The sequence below is a fragment of the Orcinus orca genome, chromosome 3, assembly GCF_937001465.1.
Source record: "Orcinus orca chromosome 3, mOrcOrc1.1, whole genome shotgun sequence".
NCBI lineage: Eukaryota > Metazoa > Chordata > Mammalia > Artiodactyla > Delphinidae > Orcinus > Orcinus orca.
The window spans coordinates 143,235,834-143,262,574 of record NC_064561.1 but is presented as its reverse complement, the minus strand read 5'-3'; the positions used below and the strand labels follow the sequence as shown (position 1 = coordinate 143,262,574).

The window sequence follows — 26,741 nt, the reverse complement described above, 5'->3', positions numbered from 1 at the left end:
AACAAACAAATAAATAAACACACACACACACACCCTATTGGTTCTGTTTCTCTGGAGAACCCTACATAATACAGAGGACTTATTAATTCATATTTAGGATTGTTTTTGCCTCAGACTCTGCCACTGTCTAACTTGGTTATTTTGGGCAAGTCACTTAACCTCTGAAGCTTTCTCTCTTCTTTAAAATGGAAATAACAGCAATACTTGCTTTATCTACTGCACCAGGTCCTTGGGCTTCTTAACCATAACAATGAAGGAAGAGATAGTAGAGCATCACGGTTATGAGCAGAAACTTGCATTCCAGCTCTGCCACTTACTGTCTACCAGCAGCTCTTCCAGTACTGACCTTGGGCAGATGTCTGAGCCTCTCTGTGCCTCAGATTCCTCATCCTTAAAATAGAAATGATATTCCATAGAGTTGTTGAAGATTAAATGAGTAAATAAATATAAAATGCTTAGAACAATGCCAGAAACAGAGTAAGTGCTAGGTAAGAATTAGCTACCATTAAGATTATGTAAATGATAGTTGTTATTACTGTTTGCTATGCTCTGAAATCTAGAAGAAGAAAAATCACTGTCTGAAATAATCCCCTACATTTGAAACTTCTGCCTGGAAAGAAGTAACTAGTAACTGTAGCTTTGGAGAAATTATCTGTTTGTTGGAAAATGTACTCTGCTATTTTCAAGAAATGAATACTCTTTATACATTAGTTTTCAGAAGGTTAACAAGCCTAATGTGTGGCAGTTCTTTTGTATAAACAGTTATCCATTTGTGAGAATAACTTGCATTATGTTCAACACACACAGTTTTTCCAGGAAGTTTTCTGTGTTCATTTGCCGTTGTTATTACACATTCTCATGGATATGATAGAGATATCATACTCCAATAAAAAAAATTAGGGGCATAAAGTAAAGAATATCTTAGATGTCATAAACTGCCAATACAGGCTCTTGAAATCAGCAAAACCAATTCCTGACTGTCTCTTGGCTCTTTTTCATCAGGTCTAAATTACGCTGAGATTAGTAATAGACACTGTAGTTATATCATAAAATTTTAGTGCGTAAGATTTCCTTCTTCTAAAATCCTTAAACCAATTCCATTCACATTATGCTATATATAACAGGAAAGCAATGTTGTAATTATATACCCTGGTCTACGTCCCTTTTTCTTCGAATATTTAAAATTTTATAATTTATGTTCTTCCTTTTCTGTATTTGCCCTCCTCAACATGACTTTGGGCCATAAGAGCAGTACCTAAAGCGAATCAGCCAGGTTTGCCGACAATATACCTGGTCCGTCCACCCCTATCTCCTTTCCTGCTGGACTGAGCAAGGCAGATGGGCAGTGAATGGGCAGGCAGGGCTACCCTGGCCAGCAGCCCTATGATGATGGGTACTCACAGGGAGACTTCAAAGCTGAGGACGGCAATCTGTGCGCCTCCCCTAAACACAGAGACCTCCGGCATGTGGTAAAGTACCCTGATGAAGGGGTATAGAGGGGAGGCGGTTGTTACAGCCTGCAATAACTCTGTTATAACCTTCCAGTACACGTTTCTAGGTGCCCTGCTAAATAGAAGTTTCCGAAAATGAACTCCTAGGACTTTACTCAACCTGTAAAAGCTCAGGTGTTCCTAGAAACAGGAAGAGTCATTTTAAAAAGTGATTTATCCATATAAAAACATTTAGCTTTGCTAGATCAGTGGCATACAATGTTCTCTGATTAACACCCAAAGTAAGGAATACTTTTTACAAAACAACCTATTACTCATACGCATATATGGATATGTGTGTGTGTTTCAAATGACGCAAAAGTTTCATATAACAATTCTGCCCTCACTACACACAGTGCATTCTGATGCTACCTGTTCTATTCTATTTTATTCTATCTAATTTGTTTTTAAAATGTTGGTTCTGATCCACTCAGTTAATTTCACAGTTTATTAATAGTTTGCAACCTGGAGTTTTAAAACACTTCCAGATCATTCTCATCGTGGATAGCAGAGTGGACTCTGCTCAGACTACCTGGGCTTAAAACTCACTCTCTTACTAATTGTATGACCTTGACCAAGGGACTTAGCCTTTCTGTGCCCCACGTCTACTATAGTCCTCATTCTATGTCAAGGGTTGTGAGAGAATTGAATGAGAAGTCACATGTGATGCTTTTTGAAGTGAGCCTGGCTCACAGCAGAGGCTCAATAAATGCTGGTCCACTTCCCCTTCCTCACCTCTAGAAGCCCAGTGGAATGAAACGGTCTAGTGTAGGGGGTCCTTATGCCCAGAAACCAGCTCTCACCATGGAACCTAATGTCTGACCACTCTCCTCCCTCCATCTGCTCTGGCCACTCTGAGCTTCTCATGTCCTCAAATACGCCAAACCTGCTACAGACTCCCTGGATTATCCCTTTGCTGGGAATGCTCTTGCCTCAGACATTCATATGGTTCCTCACTCCCCCACACGAGCAACCCTACACCGGCCCTTATTCAGAAAAAGAGGTAACAAAGCAGGCTTAAGACTGCCTTTCCTTAGAAAGTCCTGCATGCAAGTTGGCACTTGGCTGGCATCAACCATCTGGGAACTCGATGGTTAAACAGTTTTCTGTACTGATATAAAACTTTCCCTAAATAATAAGAATGGCTCACTGTATCTAAGCAGCACAAACAATGTGGTTTGTGCAGGACTCCTGCTTTCCTTCTGGGAATCCAGGACTTTGGGTCATACTAGGCAGAGGGCGCCTACCTGACCAGCCCCCAGTAAACATATTGGGTGCTCAGGATCTAATGATCTTCCCTGGTAGACAACACTTCCCACGCATTGTCACAACTTGCTGCTGGTGGAATTCAGTGCATCCTGTGTGACGTCACTGGAAGAGGACTCTTATAGCCTGACCGACTTTCCTCTGGACTTCACCCCACATGCCTTTTCCCTGTGCAGATTTTGCTTCTTATCTCTCACTGTAATAAATCTTAGCCATGAGTTTGACTATATGCTGAGGTCTATGAGTCCTTGCTAACGAGCAAACCTGGAGAGGGCTTGGGGACCCCTGACACACAGGGCTCCATGCAAACATCCCTTCCATGAAGAGATCCTCTCTCACTCCAATCTCTCTGCAAGGTCAGCATTCTCTAACCCCATCACTCTCTGTCCCCTTAAATACTCTGCAGAAAAATACAGCAGATCATCACTCTATTTATCACATACTTTTATTGTCTTCTCCACTCAACATAAGCTCCACAGGGCACTTAGACATTCAAAATTTATTGCCCCTACTACAGGCCTGGCACTGTGCCAGGCACTGGGGGCAGCATAGGAAAAGGACAGCAAAGTCCCTTCCCAATGGAGCTTACGTTTATGGGAGGTGACAAACGATAGATTGTTTATTTGTTTATTACAAAGGAGAATAAAGCAGGGTCAAGGGACAGAGGATGGCCTGGTGCTCTTTCTGCTGGCGTGGCCAGGGAAGCATCTAACAGAGCAGCACGTCTAGAAGCGTGGGGAGCCAGAGTCCAGCCAGGATTCCCAGAGGGGGTAACATGCCTTTGCCTAAGGAGCCATGGTACTACGTTCTGTACCGGATGGCTGGAATCAGTGAAATCTAGAAAGCCTCTATTCACAACAGTCATAATTCAAAAACAGAAAAACTCATTTTGGCAAATGAGCCTAAATCTTTCTTGATGTAGAAAGATTTTCATTGATAGAGCACCATGACCATTACCTACAGCTGAAGAAACAAATTCTTGAGACCTCTTCCATTTTAAAACAATCAAGCAAATCCTACCAAAACTATTTCTACATGTTTATATGACTAGTTAATATGTCCTACCGTAGTACCTAGTCACCTCCAGATTTTAGACACACGGACTTTAAAACCAAAACTATTCATATGTTTCTCAGTCAAAGAGAAAAGGTTCCCCCAGTGTATACCAGAGTACGTCCATCCAATAGAAAAAGGCTCAACACTCCCTCCATCCGTCTAAGCTCAGCTTCACCCAGAGAGTGTCAAGCAAGGTTTACAGTCATAAAAACCACAGGATATTAGAACTGGGAAGGACTGACAGATGACCAAGGAAAACACACACACATACAGACACATACGCACACACACACACATATACATACACACTCACACACCCTACCCTGCAACCTGCTTATGGTTTTACTATTACGGAAGGTGAGACCCAGAGAAATTTTGCTTAAATTGGGCAGTTTACAAGCCTTAAACTCTGGTCTCCTAACTTTAATCCAGAACTTTCAAAACAGAAATGAATTTCTTACTCGATAAATAAACGAATAAGCTCAGAAAGGGCCAGTGTCAAATGACCACATCCCTCAAAAGTTGTACCCTTCCTGGCCTGGATCCAGGCTATCTAGGGAAGAAGATAGGAAAAAAGGAAATGGCTCCTACTCCGGGCTATTCTTCCTTTTTCTCTTGAGAGAAACACTCTGGTATCAGGGATGGGGGAAGAGGTCGGGGCAGACTGCCTGAGCAAGTTCAAGGTTCCTGGTAGACTGTATTTCCCTAATTTTAAGGGAAGACAGAAACAAAGTCTAGGTTACACTTTTTTCTCCTTACAATTCAATGTTCTGAACATCTTAAATTGACAGGTACATTTAAATACAATAAAGCTATAATTAAGTTGATGGTGCATCTTACAATCCATGGTACCTCCAAGCCCACAGTGGGGCTTCAATTCCTTTCCATAAAGAAGCCTGAGAGTTCACTACCTAATTCTTTGTTCTTCCTCTCCCTCTGCCAACTCCAGCTCTTCTCCCACATCTTCCTAGATCCTAGGTCCCTCCCCCGGATCTTTCTCATCCTGCAGTTCTGCATCATGCAGCAAAATGCCCAAATCCTCTGCTGAGGCTCCTGGGCAAACACACAGATGTCAGTACAACTGCTGCGGACCTATTCCCTTAAGTCCACTTTAGTAGAAACAAAGGGCACGACAGCTCTGGAGACTTTTTCTTCCTAATAAGACAGATCTGATCACACAGATGCACTGAGAGAGCTTGAGTCAGTCACAGGTAATGGGGGAAGTGGCAGAGCACAGTGGCAAGAGAGTCAGACTTGGGCACACTCGGCTTCAAATCCACACCTTCCCTTGTGACAGCCTGGGGCCTCAGTGCTCCCATCTATAACGAGGTTAATAATCACAGCAGTTCCTTTGTAGGGCTGTGAAAATGACACCAATATGGAAGATGTCCAGTACTCTACTCAGTAAAAAATGTAAACTTTTATAACTGTGTTTAATAATAACTGACACCTACAATTCATGACGCTGGTCTGCAGCCTACTTCTTAGATCGCTTTGCTGAGAATGAGTCAATAGGTATTAATACAACAAGAATAAGTGTGAGGAGAGGGAGGAAGGCAGCTGAAAACAGAGGGGGGCAGCCCACGAGGTTGACCAGCTGGAACACACCATCCCCAGGCTACCTCGGTAATGACTGTGAAGTAAACTAAAAGATAAAGGGACAAGTTCCAAAGGTCCAAACACCACTAATTTTTCCCTTAAAATGTAGAGGCTGCGTAACAAACCGAGCTGTAATATAACTAAAAGCACTAAAAAGCCTATTCCGAGATCCAATTATTTTGAGTGAATAAAAACAGATTTTAAAAACTCCAGTGATTGGGACTTCCCTGGTGGCACAGTGGTTAAGAATCCACCTGCCAATGCAGGGGACACAGGTTCGATCCCTGGTCCAGGAAGATCCCACATGCTGTGGAGCAACTAAGCCTGTAAGCCACAACTACTGAGCCCTCAAGCCACGACTACTGAGCTCACGTGCCACAACTGCTGAAGCCCACGCACCCTAGAGCCCGTGCTCCGCAACAAGAGAAGTCACTGCAATGAGAAGCCCGCGCACCGCAACGAAGAGTAGCCCCCGCTCTCCGCAACTAGAGAAAGCCCGCACTCAGCAATGAAGACCCAACACAACCAAAAAAAAATTTTTTTTAATTAAAAAAAAAAAACTCCAGTGATTTTTAACAATGTAAAATTTTCTAGTTTGATTAGCCCCTGGCGGGCTCCTGAGTATGCCTGCACAATCATTTAGTTGGTGCTGGGGTGTTTTATAATTAAGGTCAAAGGCTTACAGTTCCTCATTTCTTTGTTGTTCTCCTTGCTTTCTTCCTGTCCCTCCCTGTCACCTACCTGGCCACCACTCTCACCAAAGACCCTTTTTCTCTTTGTGTCGACCACCAGCCAGACATCACGGGTGTGCTGCACCATCTTGTAGCTTGGTGGTCTAGATCCTTTGCCACTTAGAAAACAGCATTTAAGATTACTGGGTTAGAATAGCGCAAGCCGTAACCAACAGAATGTCTTGGTAATAACTAGCATTTATTTAAAACCAGGAGGAATATGCCAAGTATACATACGTAGTCATATATCTTATTATTTAATAGTAGAAATACCACAAAAGAAAATCAAATTGGTAGTTCTATGTTATTATGATAAATCCAGAAGCATGGAGCACTTACCTGGAGGATTTTATTGGCTGTTATTACTGGAGCCTCATCATTTACTGATTCGACAGTCACAGAAAGAGTTTGAGGCAAACTCTGTTTTCCACGCTCTGAGCTATTTGCAAAGATGGTGAAATTGTCAAGAAGGTCCTCACTATCATCATGAACATAGGAAATCAATTCATTTCCTACCTGTAACCAACAACAAAGTATCACCAAACTACTGAAATACAATTTAAAAATATGAAAAAATGCTTTAAAAGAAATCCTGATTTTTTTATATCTAAAACACAGAAGCATGTGTTCATCCCATGAAGTATGATTCTGACAATCAGAGTGCAAATTATGATGGATGGTATAATTTTTATGAAGCAGTGCTTCATCCCAGAAATAAGTTTCATGAGGGGCAGAGTGATCAAGCAATGTGGGGTAGTAAAGAGAATGCTGGACTGGTTATCAGAAGACCTGAGGTCAAAGGCTGTTTCTAACCCTAAAATGTGTTGTAAGTGACATACTCCACCCTTTCTTCCAATGGAGCAATACCCATTAAAATTCAGACTCTACTTATTTAGAGTGACTAATTTTTGAAGTTGTGGATTGTTTTATTGGACAATTCAGAATGTCGGATTTACGCTCTGAAGTTTTCACCCACTGATTGGATTTCTGCTCTTTGGAGACATATGGACCAGGGCAACTCTTAAGTTTCCCCAGACTTCTCTTTTCTGAGCTAAGCATGCATCAGTCCCTTAACTGCTCTTTGTATGCAAGGTTACACCTGCTACCTCCTAACCCTGCCCCTCCTCCTTCAAAATACAATCATTTCTGGTGTATCTCTTAACAGATGCTACCCATAACTAGCTATCATACATCTCCTGAGGACAGAGTATAATGAAATATATTGGAATTGAATTATTCTGTCAAGCCAGATTTCTCTCACTGTAATAACCAAAATGCAAATGTTAATTTTTTATCCCTGATAGATTTCATCTTTCTAATTTCCATTCTGAAATTCCTCTTGGATTTGTGATAGCCACTGATTTGATCAGAACGCCTTCCATGTCTTTAAGGCTCTGATGGAAATACGGAAGAGCTCAGCATTGAAATCAGAGACAAGGAGAATTTTAAAGCTAGAGGGAACTTGGCTTCAGTGAATATGTGACCCAAAAATACAACAGAAGAGAACTTCTAAAGCCCGACAGGAGTAGTTGAACTTCTCAGAAAGTCTCCGGGGTTGTGTTTGTTTTGATAAAATAGAGCCAACATTTTTAACAGTTCAACTTTGCCCAGTCCTATGGCGCACTTCCTTTGAGCAAAGACTTTTGATCTCTCAGAGGTGTTTCTGACAAGAGTTGAAAAGTTCATGAACAGTCTCAGGGGAATGTTGTGGTCACTTGAACACAGGTGCATGAGAATTTCTTTGGAGTTCCGTGGGAAGAGGAATTCCAGACCGTAGGCCTGACCACATGTTCCTGGAACATTCTGCTTTAAGCTATTGGAAAACAAATGTGGAAGATGGCACTCATCAGAGAACAGGAGAAATTCTAACCTAATATGCTTTAGGAAGATAGCATTTAAATAGCAGTCACCTTTTCCTATCTCTCCTGGAGAAACACATCATTTCCTCAATGAAGTGGTACCCCCCCCACGTTACTATTTAAACTATCAGTTAGTAGGTATTAATCTAAAGGCAAAGAGGTTTGGTGGGAATTTGTCTATTCCTAGTTCTAATACTAAAAAAAATCTGCTGATTTGAAATTAAAGTAGATAACAAACTTGTAGAAAATCTTAGAAGATTAAAAAGTGTTTGGGCTTCCCTGGTGGCGCAGTGGTTGAGAGTCCGATGCGGGGGGCGCGGGTTCGTGCCCCGGTCCGGGAAGATCCCACATGCCGTGGAGCGGCTGGGCCCGTGAGCCATGGCCGCTGAGCCTGCGCGTCCGGAGCCTGTGCTCCGCAACGGGAGAGGCCACAGCAGTGAGAGGCCCGCGTACCGCAAAAAAAAAAAAAAAAAAGTGTTTGGCCCCCTGTCATCAGTCATGTTCAGGGTATATTACGTCCCCTCTCTGTTTACATCCTCTCGCTCCCATTACTCAGGGTCAAAGGTGAAGTCGAAAGCCCTCCCATGCTGGACCTCCCTAACCTCACCTCCTGCCCACCGCGTGTGCAGCTCTAGTCACACTATTCCCTTCACAGTGCTGTTTGTTTGCTCGTCCCTCTGCCTGAATGCTCTTCCTCTATACCCACCAAGCTCACTATCCATCACCTCCTCCAGGTCTCTGCTCAATGCTGCCTTCTCAGCGGGGTCCCCCCGACCACCTTATTTGAACCTGAACATTAACACACACACACACACACACACACACACACACACACACACACACACACACACACACACACACACACACACACACACACCACTCAAGTCCCCAGCATATTCTATCTCCCTTTCCTGGTTTATTTTTCTCCATAGCACTAACCTTGGTTCAACTATCTTATTTATATAAATTCACTTATTTATTTTATTTATTCTCTCTCTCTGCCTCCTTGTTTCCCCCACTAGGAGAAAGGATCCATAAGGACAGGGATTATTGCTGGGTTAGTTCACTGCTTTATCCGCAGTACTTAGAACTAGGATACCTGACACATAATGGACACTCAAAAACTACTGCTGAATGAATGAAGGGCAAAAATGGCCAAGCGCTCTCCTTCTCTGAGTCACTCAAGGTTACAGCCACAAGTTGTTAGGTTATCACCGTAAGTGAAAATGATCATGTCTCAAAACCTAGAGACCTCAGAAGTCCTAAAGGAAGAGAAAGTGTAAAAGGCTCATCTGAAGAGCAGGAACACACAGCCTTGACTGTGAACAAGGCTACACGATAACATGGATACTACAGGGAACACACACGCTTGACACAGATTTCAACCAACCATGCTTAAATATACACTTCTTACAAAGCACAGACAACAATGAATTGGCTAAGACAGAACCAAAAGTTAGTGCTCAGTCTCTCACCCAGAGTGCACGAGGTGAACAGAATTAAATTCAGCTCACACAAGAGCAAGTGGTTATCTCGGACAGTTTGTCCAGGCTTTGAGAGGGAAGCTATGATTAAGAGACGGCTGCACGTAGTCACTAAAGAATCACCTTCCCTGGGTCCCCAGTTGAGAAGCACCGAGTTCTAAGGTCTTTTCCACCCTCAGCAATCTCCGCGTCTCCCCACGGCTCCCTAACACCAGCTGGTTAAGTCTAACCCTGTTGATGTGTAACTCAAGGCTCTGTGCAGTCTGGCCCCAAGCACCCTCTGGCACTCCTCTGCCCGTGCTAGAGCCTTGTGGACCATTCTGCAGCCCCCAGGAACCATGCCCTTCAGTGCCTCCATGCCCTTGGCCCTGCAGTCTGCTTTGCTTGCGTTGCTTTGTTTTCCGTCTCCACCTCCGTTATGTCCTGGCTCTGTCTCTCTCTCCTCAAAGTCTAGCTTAAACTTTATTCCCTCTGTGAAGGCTTCAGTTAGAGTCAAATGTGACCATTCTGCACTCCTGCAGTACCACTGTGAAAGTGCTACATGAAAGATAAGAAGAGTGTGCCTAATATTAAAGTTCATGTGCCTGATTCCCCCACAGCATTTCTTGAGGGCAAGGAATATGTCTACTTATCATGGTAACCTCACACAGGAACTTGAACAGAGTAGGTTTTTAGTAAATGGATTCAAGTCACTTGATGAGGTGAAATCCTCAGAAGCAAAATGAAGCAGCACATGTGGGTTCTTAGCGAACTGGACAAGGACACCCAAAGATGCTAGGTAGCTGTTCATGGTTCCCAACCTGAAGAGTGTGTATTCCTCGGAACTTATAAAGGAAATAATGGGGATCTGCAAGCTACTTTGCAATATTTAAAAAGAAAGGATGGAAATCATTCTTTTATTCATGATAAGAAAGCAAAGTATCACAATAATACCATTCTAACCCAAAGCAAAGAAACCTGATAGCAGCCCAGAGTTAAGTCTGGTTATTTTATGCTTATCGGACACCAGATTGTCAGTTGTGTCCAGCTGCTTGATTGCAGGGACTGCGCCATTTCAGCCACTGACAGCACTATGCTTAGCATAGGGCACAGCACAGAGTAAGCACTGATTGATAAGGGAATGAATGAATGAAAACATCCACTAATGATTAAAGCATGCCTGTATTAGATCGCTGGGTGTTATACTTTGAGAGGGGATGGTGTGGAGCTCCTCTAGAACTGGGCAGCCAGGATGGTGCAGGGGCTAGAAACCTACAGCACATAAGCAAAAGCTAAAGAAACTAGAGTTCTTTAACCTAAAGAAGATAAAATTCAAGGGACTTTGATAATTTTTCCTTTCAATATTTAAAGAGCTTTTATGAAAGGAGGTATAATTTGTTCTGTGAGCTACCAGAGCCAGGACCCAGGAGCAGAAGTTTCTAAGTGGCAGCTCAGCATAAAGAAATTTCTAACAACTGAAGTGTCTTTAAACTGGAAGGGCCCATCTCAGGAAGCAGTGAGTTCTCCATCACTGAGGATCTTTAAGCAATGACTAGATGACCTCTCTATGGTGTTACTGTGGAAGGGCTTCTCCATCTGTTGGGAGGTTGGACCAGATACCTTGTAAGGTCCCATCACTCCCGAAAGTCCATGATCTAAATGATAAATAGTCAAGTTTTTTCTCTTATCTAACATACCCAAAACCAAACGTATCAGCTGAGAGCTATTACCTGTTTCCTGGTAAATTTCATTAGCTTTACTCTTGGAAAATGAGAATTTTCAACATAACCGTGTTTTGGTGGTTTGAGTACAACAAATTCACAGTCAAGTCCCTCAAAATGTTTGCTTGGAATTTTGAAGTAGTCTTCTGGAAGTGCTTTGGAACCACCTTCCTGGACTGTGAAATTTTGTACCGCCAGAGGAATCCACTTAGGGACAATATCCACCAAGATTTCAAGTCTCCTCACAGCTTGGAAGCCATTCATCACATCCAGTAAAAAACAGTCCTGTTGTTGGTCAGGAGTTGTCTGTACATAATGGATAGAACCATCGTCAATGTCCTGTTGTGTAAAAATCAAAGGTGACTTTTCATCTGAACCCAAGCTGCCCTCCTCTGATAAAGATCTTTGGAGGTATCCATGCACGGGCGGAGTCCTAACAATGAACACTGCCTCTGACGGAATATCATCTTCATGCCCAGCCTGAGTGCACATTCACAACACACAGACAAAAAGAAAAACATTAACACATGAAAGAGTCAAGACCCCTGATGAACCTAATTGTTTTGTATTAACGTCCACAAATGGCTTAGGTTACCATCCAGGCAGATACACAGTTTAAGCCCCGGTCTGTTCTGGTGACCATGCTACTATTTTGAATTTCAGCCCTGGTCACAAAGGAAAAGCAACATTTGAACAGCTACTAATGTACTAACAAGGCATCATTCACAGTGGCAAGAGACCTAGGACTCAGAAAGTTGTGCTGAAAGAAATAAAATGGTATAAGGAGAAGGAATAAAAGATGGTAGAAGAAATAGCAGCTTACTCACTGAAATTGCAAGACTTTAGAGGGAAGCTTATTTTTAAACTAGTTCAGTATTTTCAATATACATTTAATTTTACGGATTCAGCAAAATCCATCTCAAAACTGTCATTGTTACTGATTTATAGTCACTGAACTATATACGCCCCCTTGTGGTGAAACTTTAACTCTCTAAGATCCTGAAAAAGAATTGAGGAAAGCTGGTAGGCCACGTATTCTCTTAGTCAAAACTCATTATTTAGTAAACTGCTTCTGATCTGAATTCATTTCTACTTGATGTTATCGGTTGTATTTAGCAAGCAGGCAAACTCGTTTGCAGTCCTGATGGTAGATTCAGAATAGCCTGCATTTGTGGCCAATTATCATAAATCATAGTTTACATACCCTGCACAGATTACTCACTCCTGACTCTCAGCAGCAGGGCTGTGCTACTGGAAGCTTCCAAGTTGGAGCCTCAGGAAACCAGGCAGCTTCTGGTATGAGGTCTCACCCCTGGCCTTCCACTGGTCTAGGCCAATTTGATCCATCCATTTCAAGAAATTACACAAGGCCACATTCACAGCTAAGGAAATAAACTGTGTAATATAGTATCCTCTTCTATTTTAGGGATCCTTTTTATGTCTGTTAAATTACCCTACTCGTTTATACCCGGCTTCACCGCATTACAAATGTAACTCAGACCAAATGAAATACTGGCAGTGTTGCCGTGACAAATGAAAAAAGCAATGACCTCTTCATTTACTATAATATATACATTCCGTCCTCCTTCTCAGGTCCTCCTACACCAAACATACATGCATGCGCGTGTGATCACGTGCACACAGCTTTAAAATGAGGCTGAGGATTATTTATATTCCATTTCTCCCTATAGCACAATTAGCAGTATCAAAATCATGAAACCTTCTAGCTTCTCTTCTCAATGGCATCTACATTTTTTCAAAGTCATTCCAAATACCAGGAGAGAAATCAAGAGCCTTCCTCTACTCAGTTTTACTGGTTTTCCTTCTTCAACCACAAGGGTCTTGCTGTGCAGAATTTGGGTGTGATGTTGGTGGCTTTCCGAGTCCACTTGCACGTACATGCCCACTTCTAAATATGTATCTTTAACTTTCACCGTCAGGTTGAACACATTGAAGCTGCCACTGCCGTCGTGTCTATAAATCACACGTCCTTGCTTCAAGTCACGCAGGGAAAATGAGCTGGGCCCTGAGCTGTTGACCAGCACTCTGCCATGCTTTGGGGGACACGGGATGTGGAATTTGATCTCGTGGTCTGTTCTGACATCTTGGTTTGTGGTGACACTGAGGTTGGTTGTCGTGAGGCTGCTGTCCTTTCCCCTCTGTACCAGCAGTCCTGTGTTGTTGGCTATGCGGACACAGAGATCTGACACACTGACCTCGAGGAGGGACGATGTGTAGTGGACGCCATCTGTCACAAACAGCACAAAGCAGGCCGAGCCTGCGCCCTGATGCCTGAAGAGCACACGCCCTTCCCGCAGGTCTTCTTGCCTGAACTGGTAGAGTTTCTGAGTCGGGTCACTGGCTTGCACCAAGTCCCCATTCGGGATGCCCCACCGGGTGTAGAGCAACTGCCCATCATCAAAATCTGCATCGGGGTCATGGTAACAGAGATTAGCTAGGGTCAACAAGCGCTGGCCGTTCCGCACGACGTGAAAGACCTTATCCACCGCACACACTGGTTTCTCATCGTTCTTTAACTCCACAGAAACGGTGACTTTAATTTCTGCAGACAGATGCTCTGTATCAAAATCCCTGGCCACTCCCTCTTGGCCTGGTCCTGCGGTGGAGGCCATGAGGAGGAACTCGTCACACTGGGTCTCAGAGTCATCGTGCACGTACATGAGCCGCTCACCCAAGATGTCTTGAGCAGTGAATGTGGTGATACTGTCATGACTTCCCAGAGAATCTGAAGATCGAGTCAGTTTCAGCTTCCCATGTTGAGGACTCTTGGTGATTTTATACTGGAAAGTCTGACTGTCCGAGGTTTGAGCAAATAACTCCAATTTTGTGATTAATTTCTCTTCTCCTTCTTTTACAAATAATCCTCTGTTCATTACAATAATGCGCCTCTTATCTGCTTTAAAATTTATTCTGAACATATAATCTTTTGATTCCATGTGTTCTGCAACCATCAAGAACCTAATAGTGTCTTGTGAATGTGCCCTGGGCCTCCTTCCCTGTGGTTCATAACTTATCTTAGAGTCTGTAACGTTTTGTTGGCTGAAGACTGAGTTTGTTTTTAGAAATTTTGTGCCAAGTAGCAATTTTCCTTTCTTAGGTGGGGTCAGTAACTTAAAATGGAGTTCCCTCTCAGCTACTTCCACACCCTCTGTCACAGCCTGCAAATGATCAGAATTCAATATGTGCCTGTTTATTTTACTGATCTCAAGAGGAACATTTTTCAGAAGGGTAAACTTCAGCCACTGTACCATAACCAGAAACATCAGCTCTTCACTGCTTTTTCCTTCTATGTTAACTTTAAATTTAAAATGATCCGTAATATTTTCTAGCTGCAATTCTTTGAATGTACTACAGTACCCCCAATCAACGGAACGGTGAGAGAAGGTACTAGTTTGTTTCCACTCGCCACTTGACCCCTGCCACTGAATCTGGCCATACCAAGGTGGATGAGTGATAACATAGTGGGTGTCCACCTCAGGGCCTTCACCATTAACCTCCACCAACAAGTTGCTCTGTGTAATCAGAACCGTGCCACCCTGCCGTACGACCACACTGGTTCTACTGGCCACTGCAAAGTCCCAAGGAACAGCCATGACCCGTAACACCACTGTATTGCTAACCAGCTCTCCATCACTTGCTCTCAGAAGGATCTGGGAGTTCCGATGGCCCCTGTGCACATACAAAATGTTGCCATCTCTTAAATCCCCATATGTAAAACCATTAATGGCTCTCCCAGGATCATTGGTGTTTTCTAAAAACCCAGCATCTGAATTGAAGTTGCAAGAACTGAGAAACTAAGACTCAAGGAATCTGTGTCTGGGTCAGACACATGTATGGTATTTGGAGTCAGTCGTTTCTTAGAGTTCTCAAACACGAGAAGCAAGTTTCCTTCGGGGAGCTTAAGATTTGGGGGATCATTTACTGGAACGGCAATAATGTTAAACACATATGAAACATGTCCTTGAAGATATAATGGCGCTTCCTTCTTGCTGTTGGAAGAGACAGAAAATGTGAAATAATCCCTAGGTTCTTCTGAACCATCATGGACATACCAAACCCTTCCTTGCCCCAAATCTAACAGAGTAAAAGCCTTCTCCATTTCTTGTTCGGGGGAAACATCTAATCAAAGGAACCCACGAATAGGCATCTCCTTTTTTAAATAGTATCTGAGACTGATGGAAACCCAAATCCTTCAACTCCACATCCACCTTCATATGCCTTTGTTCCAGTAGGGCTTGCCCACCTTCTTGGACCTTCAAGTTATTCAGAACCAAGCAATAGCTATTGGCTTCTTGAAGAATAGGCTTGCCTACCTCAGGGTCGGCCGTGGAAAGGGGAACTTCTGCCTGAAGCAGCTTTTCTGTGGTTGTTACAGAAGGGTTTTTGTTATCACCACTCTTCATTTTACACCCAGCAGATATATCTTTGGAAATAGGGCATCCTTTAATGCTTTCTTTTCTGAGTTGGCTTCCAAGCCTCTTAAGCAGCCTTTGAAAGAGATTCCTTGAGCACATTTCCTAGGCACAGAGGCAAGTTCTAACCTTTTAACTTCTTCTCCCTTGAGGCTATCAAGACCTCCCACGAAGAGAGGGCCTTCAGATACAAACGGTTTGCTTTGTAAAGGCAGCCATGTCCTTACTCCCTGTTCATCCACCATCAGGTCCAGATACCTTTCAGTGAATCTGAGTTGAATAACGTGCCACTGGTTGTCACTAACTAAGCAAACAGAAGAGAGCAGAGTGTTACTCTTATTCCTTCCTACATGAGCCTTCAATAAACCTTTAACTATTTCCAAAGCAACAAAATCTCCTTCTCTACCTGACTGAAATAAAAGCAAGGCTTGTTGAGTTCCAGTCTGCAAAGCAAATTCAAATAGCCCATCCCCTTGCACCCTCCATTCTGGGAAGGAGACATAGGACCTGGAGCTAAAGAAATTGATGGCTTCATCCTCCGCTGCAAAAAATTCATCATTGCATCCTAGTGACACCTCATAAACTTTCTTAAAACCAGGGTAAGATCTAAGGGATGTTAAGGATCTCCCTCTGGTTAAACGCCACATCCTCCATACATCCACGGAAATTGGGGATCCCTCCATCTAGGCACGGGACATCAAGTCCACCGTGGCCTGCTACGTAGATTCCACGCTGACAGTGCAAATCGTGCATCCCGCCGGGGATCTGGCCAGTCATCTCATAATGTTTGTCAATAACCAGAGAGATATTATCCTTAAAACAGTACAATTCCACTAAATGCCAAACCAAGTCATCCACACGAAGTCTTTTCTCAGAAAGGAGCCCTTGTTCACCTGTCCCCAAATTAACTCTCACCTGAAAGAGAAAGAATCATAATTAATCTCATCTCATAGTGTTTTATTGAGTAAACAAGGCTATTCACAAAGAGAAAGAGAGAAACTTGGACATGGAAACTCTTCCCACATTTATGGACTACATATCGAGGTTAAAAAATTTCAGAGTTGGGGGCTTCCCTGGTGGCATACTAGTTGAGAGTCCGCCTGCCGATTCAGGGGACATGGGTTCATGCCCTGGTCTGGGAAGATCCCACATGCCGCGGAGTGGCTGGGCCCGTGAGCCATGGCCACTGGGCCTGTGCATCCGGAGCCTGTGCTCCACAACGGGAGAGGCCACAACAGTGAGAGGCCCGCGTACCGCAAAAAAGGAAAAAAAAAAAAATTTCAGAGTTGGAACAGTTAAGACACGCTGATAAAATTGGAAAAGATCTCAACACTTACATATAGCACCTGATTTTATTCTAGTGAAATAACAGTAATCAAATGGATAGCTATCTTGTTCTCTTTTCTCTCACTGTTTTTCCCTCCAGTAACTAAAGGCTTATACATGTTTAAAGATTTTGTTTTTAATCTTACCCGTAAGTTTCCTGATAGAAGTTCTATCATACAGTAGTCATTTTCCCCAGCTGCAAGAAAAAGTAATCCTTGTGGTTTGCTGGTTTGAAACTTTAATTGAAGAGATAACTCAGAGGAAACTTCTATGATGTTGAGCCCCACATAGCTTTCACCATAAAAAGATGCTGGGGAAAAAAAAAGTTAGTAAAGTTATTACATAATGACTATTCCATTTATATTGTCATCTCCCTTCAGAAGAGACCCTGCCAAAGATAGCTGCCTTGCACAAGCCCACACCTGCTTCCTGGGGTAGCCCACAGATCTGTTGTGCTCCAACTCAGGATACCTCTGATGGGTCAGTCCCTCTTCAGAACTCTCAAGGGGGTTGGCCGAGGCTTCCACTGAAACTGAATTGCAAATCTACTTCTCCATCTACCCAATTCTGCTTCCTTCCCTTCCACAGGGGTTCATCCCAAGTCACTGGCGGTGAACCGGTGTAACGGTGGAAGGGAACACATTAGCCAGTGCTGAAATATCAACCTATGAGAAATATAGGGCAAGTACTAATCATGAGGACAATGGAATTGGGAGTCTATTGCTAAGTCTGAATGAAGCTTTGGAAAAGATAAGGAAAAACTAGGAAAGATTAGTTGACAATTACAAGCCAGGTGTGAAAGCCAAAGGGCTTCCATGGTAGTACACAAAGTCTTTCTTATCTCCTATAGTGGGTGGGCAGGGCAAGGTGAGACTCCCACCCAGGAATTAGTCATCAGAGCATTCAGCATCAAACTAAGTCAAAGTTCCAACCATGTCAGGCTACCTCTGACAAGTCTATGGCCTTGTTTGGTAAAGAATGGAACCTTGACAAATGGAATGGGGACATCTGGATTGGTGCATTCAAATATCCTGGGTCCCTAGACCCCTCTGAACCCTCTGAGCCTGAAGAAGAGACCTATCCCCCTGTTAAGGTGATACTCCCCTTGCTTAAAGCGGATGCAGAAACCTCTCCCCACGAGGAACATGTAACCTCTGAAGATATACTCCCATCTCTCTTCCTGACCACTAGGCCAAAAACAAAGCCTAAGTTATGATATAACCTGTGTGGAGACATGCTGGGCTTCATATGGGAGGAAAAGGACGAGACCCTAATGGAGCTGCGGGACCTACCCAGAATGTAGTGCCAGCAGCTGGGGGAATGCACATGGGACTGAGGGTACCTGATCAAGGGGGCAGGAACATAAAGTTGAAAAAGGGAGAGTTTATACTAGATTTGGGGGCACTCTCGAGGGATGCAGGATATAACATGCTAGCACAGACTGCAGGAAATGGTGTGAACTCACTGCTAAGGTGGATCCTGGAAGCATAGAAAGTGCGGTGACCCACTCTAAGTGAGACACACACGACAGAAATGCTCTGACGGATGGATGGTGAAAGTAGAGATTCAAGGGATGGTAGTGGTACATCCTGGATAGAGCATGAATAGGACCAGAAGGTGCAACGAGATGGTGGCCTGGAGCGCCATGTCATCCCCATTCTTGCGCCAGCACGAATGCATCCTCAGCTCATGCAACTGGCTGCATGGAGAAACCCCTTATTACCAGCTGGTGGAAGGGCAAAACACCTGAGCTTGGTTCGTGGCTGAGTCAGCTTCATCACGTGCATGCAAGCTGAAAAGGGACTCCAACTGCACTACAGCTCCTCTTAGCGGTGGCCATGAAAAACAGGGTTGAGGGAAAATTCTCCAAAAGGTAGAACTGTGAGTGGTACACCTAATCGCCCACTTTATATGGAGAGAGAAGAGGCTTGAGGTTAGAATAAATAAAGACGGATAGGTAGTAGCAAACAGCCCGGCCAGATGGTCAGGAGTCTGGAATGAGAAAGATTGAAAGAGCAGGGCCGAGGAGGTCTGGGAGAGATGCGTGAGTGTCAGCAGGAAGCGGGAAGATCTTTATATTGCATGTTAATGCCCACCAGGAAACATCCACCACACAACAGGCACTAAAACAACCAGGCAGAAAAACTGACTTGGCCAGTTGCCATCAGCCAGCCTCTGTCATCGGCCAGCCCTATGCTGACACAATGGGTGCGTGATGAAGTAGCCAGGGTGGTGAGGGAGGAGTCTATGCCTGCACCCAGCAGCCTGGGCCCCCTCTGACCAAGGCTTCCCTAGCGATGCTACTGCTGAATGCCCGGCGTGCCTCTCACAGAGTCTAACACCAAATCCCCAGTAGGTTACCATCCCTTGAAGAGGGGTGGCAAGGTGATGTCAATGAAACCCTTTCTTCTTGGAATAGCCAGTGATTCATTTCAACAAAAACAGACATAGACTCTGGGTATATATTTGCTTTTCTTGCTTGCAGGCCGGCACCAGGCACCACTCTGAGAGCTTCTGGAGTGTTGAATTCACTAACACGGGATGCCGAACAGCATCACGTCAATCCAAGGCGCACCCTTTACTCCAAAGGAGGTGTGGTGATGGGCCTAAGACCCTGAGACCCGCTGGTCCTATCACATAGTGCACCCCTGAAGCTGCAGGCCTGAGAGACTGTGCTAAAGGTACGGCTGAATCACCAGCTCAGAAGCGATACTCTATCAGGGTGGGGTTCCACCCTCCAGGACATAATCTACACTTTAAGTGAAAGATCTTTACATGGTCTTTAAATTAAAAATCTTTACACACCTCCTGCTATGTCTCCAGAAGTATAAGCTGTGGGTCTGAGAACAAGGGGCAGACCAGGAGTGGCCTTGTTGACCGTCACTCTCAGTGACCCACTTAAGGAATCTGTGTTCCCATCCCCATCAACCATAAATCCACGGTTTCAAAGCTCCTGGCTTCCAAAGGGGAACGCTTCTACCAGGGGACACAACAAGATTCTCTCTATATGATAAGTTACAGCTGCTGCCTGGACATTTCAGTCTCCTTATATCAAGGAACTAGCAGACAGGAAGAGTCATGCCTCATCTGGCAGGTAATTGAGCCTGAGTCATCAGGAGGGGGTAGAACTATTGTTACACAACGGGCTCACAGAAAAGTAGGTTGGGTGTCCATGTGGTCCCGTTGGATGCCTCCTGCTACTTCTTCGGCAGTCAGTACATAAACACAGTCACCCTGTCCTGAGAAGAGTGTGTTGACAAGAGCTCAGACCCCTCGGGGATGAAGGTCTGAGTCACATCATCAGGTGGCCACTGAGACCAGCAGAAATACCAGTTGAGGGTAAAAGGAATCACTGGATAAGGAGGAACATGAAGCTTATCACTCAGGTACTGTTCCCAGGATTTACATGAAGTGGGTCCAGGTGATGCAAGGGGTGGACTGTGGTGGATTCCGTGATGCACCCACTACCCTTCGAGAACAAAGGACTTTCTTTCTACCCTGGCTGCTGTGAATGCTGCTGGCAGATAGCCCCAGCATCTTCAGAGCTCCCCACAAATTCAGCTGTTTGCATTGAGACTACATTGCAGGTTGACTCCTCTTCCTAAACCAGTTCCCTTCTCTTCTATTCTCTTCCTTTCCTCAAATCTTGCTCCCAGGAACATTCCCTAATAAAGTTCCTGCGTGTTCATCTCCGTGTTTGACTCTGCTTCCTGAGGATCCCAACCTGCAATGTCTGCTTCTCATTTTTGTTCCTACCACACTGCGCATTCCTTTGCCCTAGTGTTCACCATGGTGTATTAAAATTACTTGTTTATTCATCTAGCTCCTGCACGAGTCCATAAGCTTCCTATGATCAGGGACAATATCTTTTTTACCTTCCTCTCTCCAATACCTAGAACAGTGCCTGGCACACAGGTGGTATGATGGATTTTGTTGGTGTCCCATTTAGATCCCTTTTACAGGTTGGTGCACGCATCCTCCAGCTGATGAACTGTGTTATCCAGAAATTTCAGTGAAATTATACCCTCTGTCCCGGGGTACAACCTCCAGCCAATGACTGAAAGAGGTGTATGTAGAAAAGTATGTAGAAAACTGTGTTGCTGTTCGTATTTCAGAGCTTTCTCTGGGATCAGGCTGAGATGAGACCACATCCTTGCTTGGTTTCTTTTCCCACCCTATCCTACTTCCCTCACTTCCTTCCAGTTCTCTCCTGGTAGCACTCACTCAGTTATTCACTCACACAAGAATCCCTCCCTAAGCCTCTCTCTCTAGGGAATCCAGTCTAAGCTAGGTAGGTGGCGAGCAAGCATTTACTGAACCAAACTGAACTAACCTAGTAAACCCTCATTTTATAGTTGAGTAAACTCAGGCCTAAAGAAGCTTATGGACTTATGTCAAGTCAGCAGTTAATTAAAAACAGAGCTAAGACAAAAACTAAGCATTCCCAATCACCAAGCCAGTGTTTTTACCAAGATACGAGGTTGATACAGAGATGAACATGATCTCTCACAGACGTTCTCAGATATGTATAAGCCCCCGTTCTCTCGTTAAAAACAGCCATTAATAATTAAATTCAATAAAACTAGAATGTAGGGACATGGTCATACAGTTTAAAGAAGCAGCTACAAACCCACTAGCTATCCTGGTTTATCCTCCTGGCCTTCCCATTACTGAATCCCCCCACTCCAATTTCTGACAGACTTAAAGGGTGTATTGTTAAGTTTTCAAAACCAGGAAATGTTTTCTAAATCATAAAATCTACTGCTGAGAATGACTAAGTAACCTTAATAAACAACATCCCTATATTTTCCCACATTTCACCTCTGGCACTAAATCAATTCCAGTCAGCTGGTGGCTAGAAATTTCCATTGCCTCAGGGGAAAAACAGGGAAGCAGGGTTAAAACTTCTGGTTTGACAGCCTGAAGCCAGTTCGGGTCTTCACAAACCTCCAAACTGAGCCTAATTTTTGTGACCCCTAGTAAATGCCTCAAAATCACAATAAAAGGCGATAGAAGCACAAGTAAAACCGGTTCCTAGAAAAAGAAAGGCGATCTCGACCTGCAGTGAAGGAAAAGGTGTGTTTGGGCATTTTATAGGAAGGCAGCAAATCAAGCTGAACAAAAATCAGAGCAACTTCCTGGTTTTGTGTGCTTAGATAAAAGGTGAAAGGTTTGAATAGAAACCAAAGATTGGCAGTGAGGTGGGTAAGATACTTTGCATGAAAGTTAAGAACTATTTCTCTGTAATTTCTTCCAGGTTGGTAATTATATGATTCATTCTATCTGTCTTAGAATTGGTTCCCATTCCTTCCTCCAAACTATATGTTTCTGGTTTTTTGTTTGATTTTGGTTTTGTGTTTAAGTTTCTTTGGCACCTACTATGTGCCAGGTACTATCACGGGTTGGATTGGAGAATTAATAAGACAAAGGGGCTTGCAATCTATCCAAGGAGAGAGCTGCTCAGAAAGAAGAGGGTATCCTAGCGATAGCAGAAAGTTGGTACAACAGAAGCTTGATGTGGGTCCAGTGGGTCCAGTGGCGGTATGAGAGAAGGAGCGATCTAACTATTAAGCGTCTCTCCCCGGCAGATTTCAGTGTCCCGTGCCATGTGCATATTCTGTCTACATATACTGTTTGTTTGGTCCTGGGGATTCAATGGTGACTGTGAAAGACTGTAAGTAAAGCAATTACAGTTGCCTGATTATTAACTGGGAAATGCAGACCACAACAGAAGCACTGGGCCGTGTCAAGGAGGGTGGAGGGAGGAAAGGCGCTTCAGGCAAGGCATTGGCTGCTAGGAAGAGCTGGTGAGGGCTGGGGCAGGGGAAGAGGAGAGAAAAAAAGGGGGGAGAGAGAGAAGAGAGGTGACTGCAAGGAACCAAAAGCCCAGTCTGGCTGAGCACAGTATAAGGAGGGGGCAGCCAGGGTAGAAGCTGCAGAGGCAAGAGGGGTCAGGGGCAAACACCATTGCATCCATCTGAGGCCTTCCTTGAACTTTCAGTTCCAGGTGAGTGTGTACAGTCACGCACACACACACACACACACACACACACGCATGCCTGCCTGCAAACGCACATACCCAGTGCCTGGTTACTCCTTTCAAGGCTCTTATTATAATCTGATACCTTCTTAATTTGTTTTCTGGGTTATTATTCAGCCCCAATACCACACCACCCCAAACAGAATATAAGACTCTGGGGTCTCGACCACTGCTCAGCTGGCAGTGCACCCAGCAGTGCTCGGCACATTAGGCACTCTGTAAATGATGGCTTTGGAAGCCAAGCTAAAGAGTTCAGACTCTTTCGAAAGAGGGCCGTAAAGGGATCAAAGAGGGAAATGAGACGGTCAGCTTGCAATTTAGAAGCTGACTCTGGCTGAAAGGCAGAGAATGGACTCAAGGGGATGGTGGGTGTGGGGAAGCAAACAGGGGGGTAGGTGGGTAGGTTCAAGAGATATTTAAAAAGTGGGACTGTCACAAGAGGGAAGAAGAGGCCAAGGGGGCAATCCAGATTAATTTGCAGATTTCTGGCTGGGTAGCCACTTATTAAGAGGCGGACTCTGGGAGGGGAGCTTTCATTTTGCGTTGTTTTGCTGTGTATATATAACAAGAAATTCTCAATGAACGTTTGGGGAGAAAATGGCTGACGGACCACCTGGATCCCCATGGGCAGGGTCCCACTTATGGGGGTGGGGGGCAGCTTACAAACCGTACTAAGAAGGCTGAACCTTACTCTGCAGACAGTAAGGAAGCATTATGGTGTTAGCTGGGAAAAGACATATCGGTTCTGTGTTTTAGAAAGATCAGTCTGGTGACCGTGTGAGGGCAAAACATGAGTAGGGTAGAAACTAATTAGGAGAGCATTTCAAAGAAAGATTTCAGAACTGTTTGCTTTCACTGAAAATTAGAATCGCTTTTTCATAATACAGTATTTTTGGTAATTTTATTTCATGCCTTTTTATGTACTGATTTTCTTCCAAATATGTTCTACAGATGATATAGCATAAGTGTAGAAGCTTATTTTTTTTAATTAAAATAAAAAGCAACAAAACAAAACTTCTCTGCTAGAGTACTTGCATTATACAAACTCCTAAGATGACATCCTAAGAGGAGGGCTAACATTATAAAACAGCTCTTACTCATGCTGTATCGTTTGAGTGGAATAACTTCACTTGGAAAGGAAAGCTACATTTCGCCCCACAAATCTATTCTTAAGAGTTTCGACAGTGTTTTACTATGGTATCGAGGGCGTGTGCTTTGTCAAACTGAAGTTGAATATTTATTCAAGAGATAACTAACTTTATCCAGAGCACTCTAAGAAGAAAACTTACAACTCTGAAACAAATTAGCACAAACATCTAACATGCCCTGGAGATCTGACCTCCTCTATTCACTGAAAGCAAATCCCAACAGGGAAAGTTTTAAGAGTCTCTCCCACCAGAGTTAGGTCCACTAAAATTTAAGTTGGGAAAGAAAATCAATGAGCGAATAGATATTTGCTCCACGGCTGCAGGATGGGCAGTTGACTGGAAGGGTGGGAGGGGTCCCTGGCATCACGTCTCTATGCTAAATGTGTTGCTGACACATTTGGGAGGGTGTGGGAGAAGCCGGTAGTAGGCCCAGGGCCACCGTGACGATGGAAATCTTAGGTTTCCAGGTAGAGCCTGAGCAATCCACAGCCCTGGAATCCTTGCTAATGCAGAACAGGATTCACCGGCCTCTCATTTTTCATTCATCCCCCAAACATCAGTCTCCATGCCAACTGCTCAGTTTGCAAAGAGAAAACCAGCACTTGCCCTGCCCATACCCCCTCTCAATGGGGCAGTCTCTAGGCCTGCTGCAAATGGTCAGGCAGACTGCGTCCCGCACAACTCCAGGGGGAGCTACTCCTGCAGATGCTGTAGATTGCTGTAGCACCTCCTGGAATGAAGCAGTGAGGCTGTCCTCGTCCCCAGCCACCCCTGGCTGAGCTGACAACTCCCTCCTTAGTGACCGCAGAGCCTGTGTCCTATCATAAATGTTCCACATGTGACATTTATACATTTTTATGTTTGCTACCCCTCTGTCTGGGAGTTTTCCAGGCCCGGCCACAGGCTTTGGAGTGAGTGCTGGAGCCAGGCTCACTGTGCACAGGAACAAAACCTTCCCTAAAGCTCCCAGCTCCTCATTCCTCTCTGATGGCATTGCCATCTTCTGACCATCAGAACTAAATGGCCCTTTATATGATCTCTTTTACTAGGACAGACACTCCCTCTATAAGCTTCCCATCGCTGCTATAACACATTGCCACTAATTTAATGGCTTAAAATGACACACATTTATTGTCTTACATTTCTGGAGCTCACTGAGCTAAAATCAAGGTGTCTGCAGGGCTGCATTCCTTCTGGAAGCTCTAGGGGAGAATCTGTTTCCTTGTCTTTTCCAGCTTCTAGAGACGGCCACATTGCTTGGCTTAGGGCCCCAGCCAGCCATCACATCACTCCGATCTCTGCTTCCATCACATCATCTCTTTTGACCCTCCTGCCTCCCTCTTATAACACCCCTATGATTGCATTTAGGGCCCACTCAGATAATCCAGGATAATCTCCCCACCTCAAAATCCTTAATTTGATCACATCTGCAAAGTCCCTTTCACCATGTAAAGCAACATGTTCCATGTTCTAGGAACTAGGATGTGAACTTCTTTGGGTGGACATTATTCTGCCTACCACAATTCCCAGGGGTGCTCTATCATTCAGTCACTCGTATTTATTGAGCACCTATCATTGTTAGGTACTGGACTCAGTATACAGAATACAGAGGTAAATAAAGCAGTAGCATTAGAAAGGACCCCAGAAGCAGAAGGCATGAGTTTTGTTTGTGCTTTGTATGGCCTCTAGAGTTCTATTTTTACATTAAATTTTTTAAATTGTAATAAAAGACATTTTAACTAAAAACCTGGACTTTTTGACTTCCCTGGAAAAATCAGCCACTTGGGCCATCCTGGGACCTATTTATTCCCACAGCACAACAACTGTGAAGGGTGCGGAGGCCCCAGCTCCCAGCTCCCTCACTCCACGTCACCTCCTGCCACACCACCGTTGCTTGGCTCACCATGGCTCTCGGGCCACCGGAAGCCTTTGGGTTTGGGCGCCACAGTTTCAGGCAGAAATGACAAAGTGGCGCGCCAAGGTAGTCACTGCAGAGCCAGAAGGAAATGTAATTACAACTTCATGGGTTATTTTAGTCTAAAACATAAGAACTGAGGCTTTACTCATCTCTGCTTTACAGATTGATTGGCATCGTGCCACAGGTGGCATGTGAGACTGGCAGTGTGTCTTGTCTGCTGGGTACACAAGTCTCCCTAGGGGAGTAGCGCGAGTTCTGCAAGGTGGAAGGATGGACAGTGGTGCCCTCACTCCCTCTCTCTTTCTCCATTCAGTGACACACCACACGCGGGTTTGCCTGCTTAACTGGGTTTACAATTATATTATCTCACTGTAATTAAACAAACCCTCACAAAAAGGATCAATTGATTAAAACAATTCCTACAGACAAGCCATACATTAAAGATATATACAAATAACGCAAGGACCAGTAAATGCAAAGGAACTGGTGGTGGTGGCCCTTCTCCTCTTTCTGTACAAGCTCATTAGCCCTGTTACAAGGTCAAAGCAATAATACACTAACGAGATCCGATAAGAAGGCAGTCAAAAAATGAGAAATCATTGAACTATTGACAACATGGGTCTAGAGCTAAGAGTATATTATACCTTGAGAAAATTGTTAGTGACAGTAGTACTGAGACTTGATTTACAAA

The 26,741-nt window shown here is 44.2% G+C and overlaps 1 protein-coding gene across 1 annotated transcript; it reads right to left on the bottom strand.

Moving 5' to 3' along the window:
• Positions 1 to 6,224: 6,224 nt before the first annotated feature.
• LOC117203426 (chondroitin sulfate proteoglycan 4-like) lies at positions 6,225 to 16,890 on the bottom strand. The gene is made up of 2 exons (XM_033437910.2): positions 11,195 to 16,890; positions 6,225 to 6,658 (listed from the first exon to the last, which is right to left on the bottom strand). Exon 1 carries the CDS (start codon positions 14,797 to 14,799, stop codon positions 12,922 to 12,924), a length of 1,878 nt encoding a protein of 625 aa, XP_033293801.2. The 5' UTR covers positions 14,800 to 16,890; the 3' UTR covers positions 6,225 to 6,658; positions 11,195 to 12,921.
• Positions 16,891 to 26,741: the final 9,851 nt, after the last annotated feature.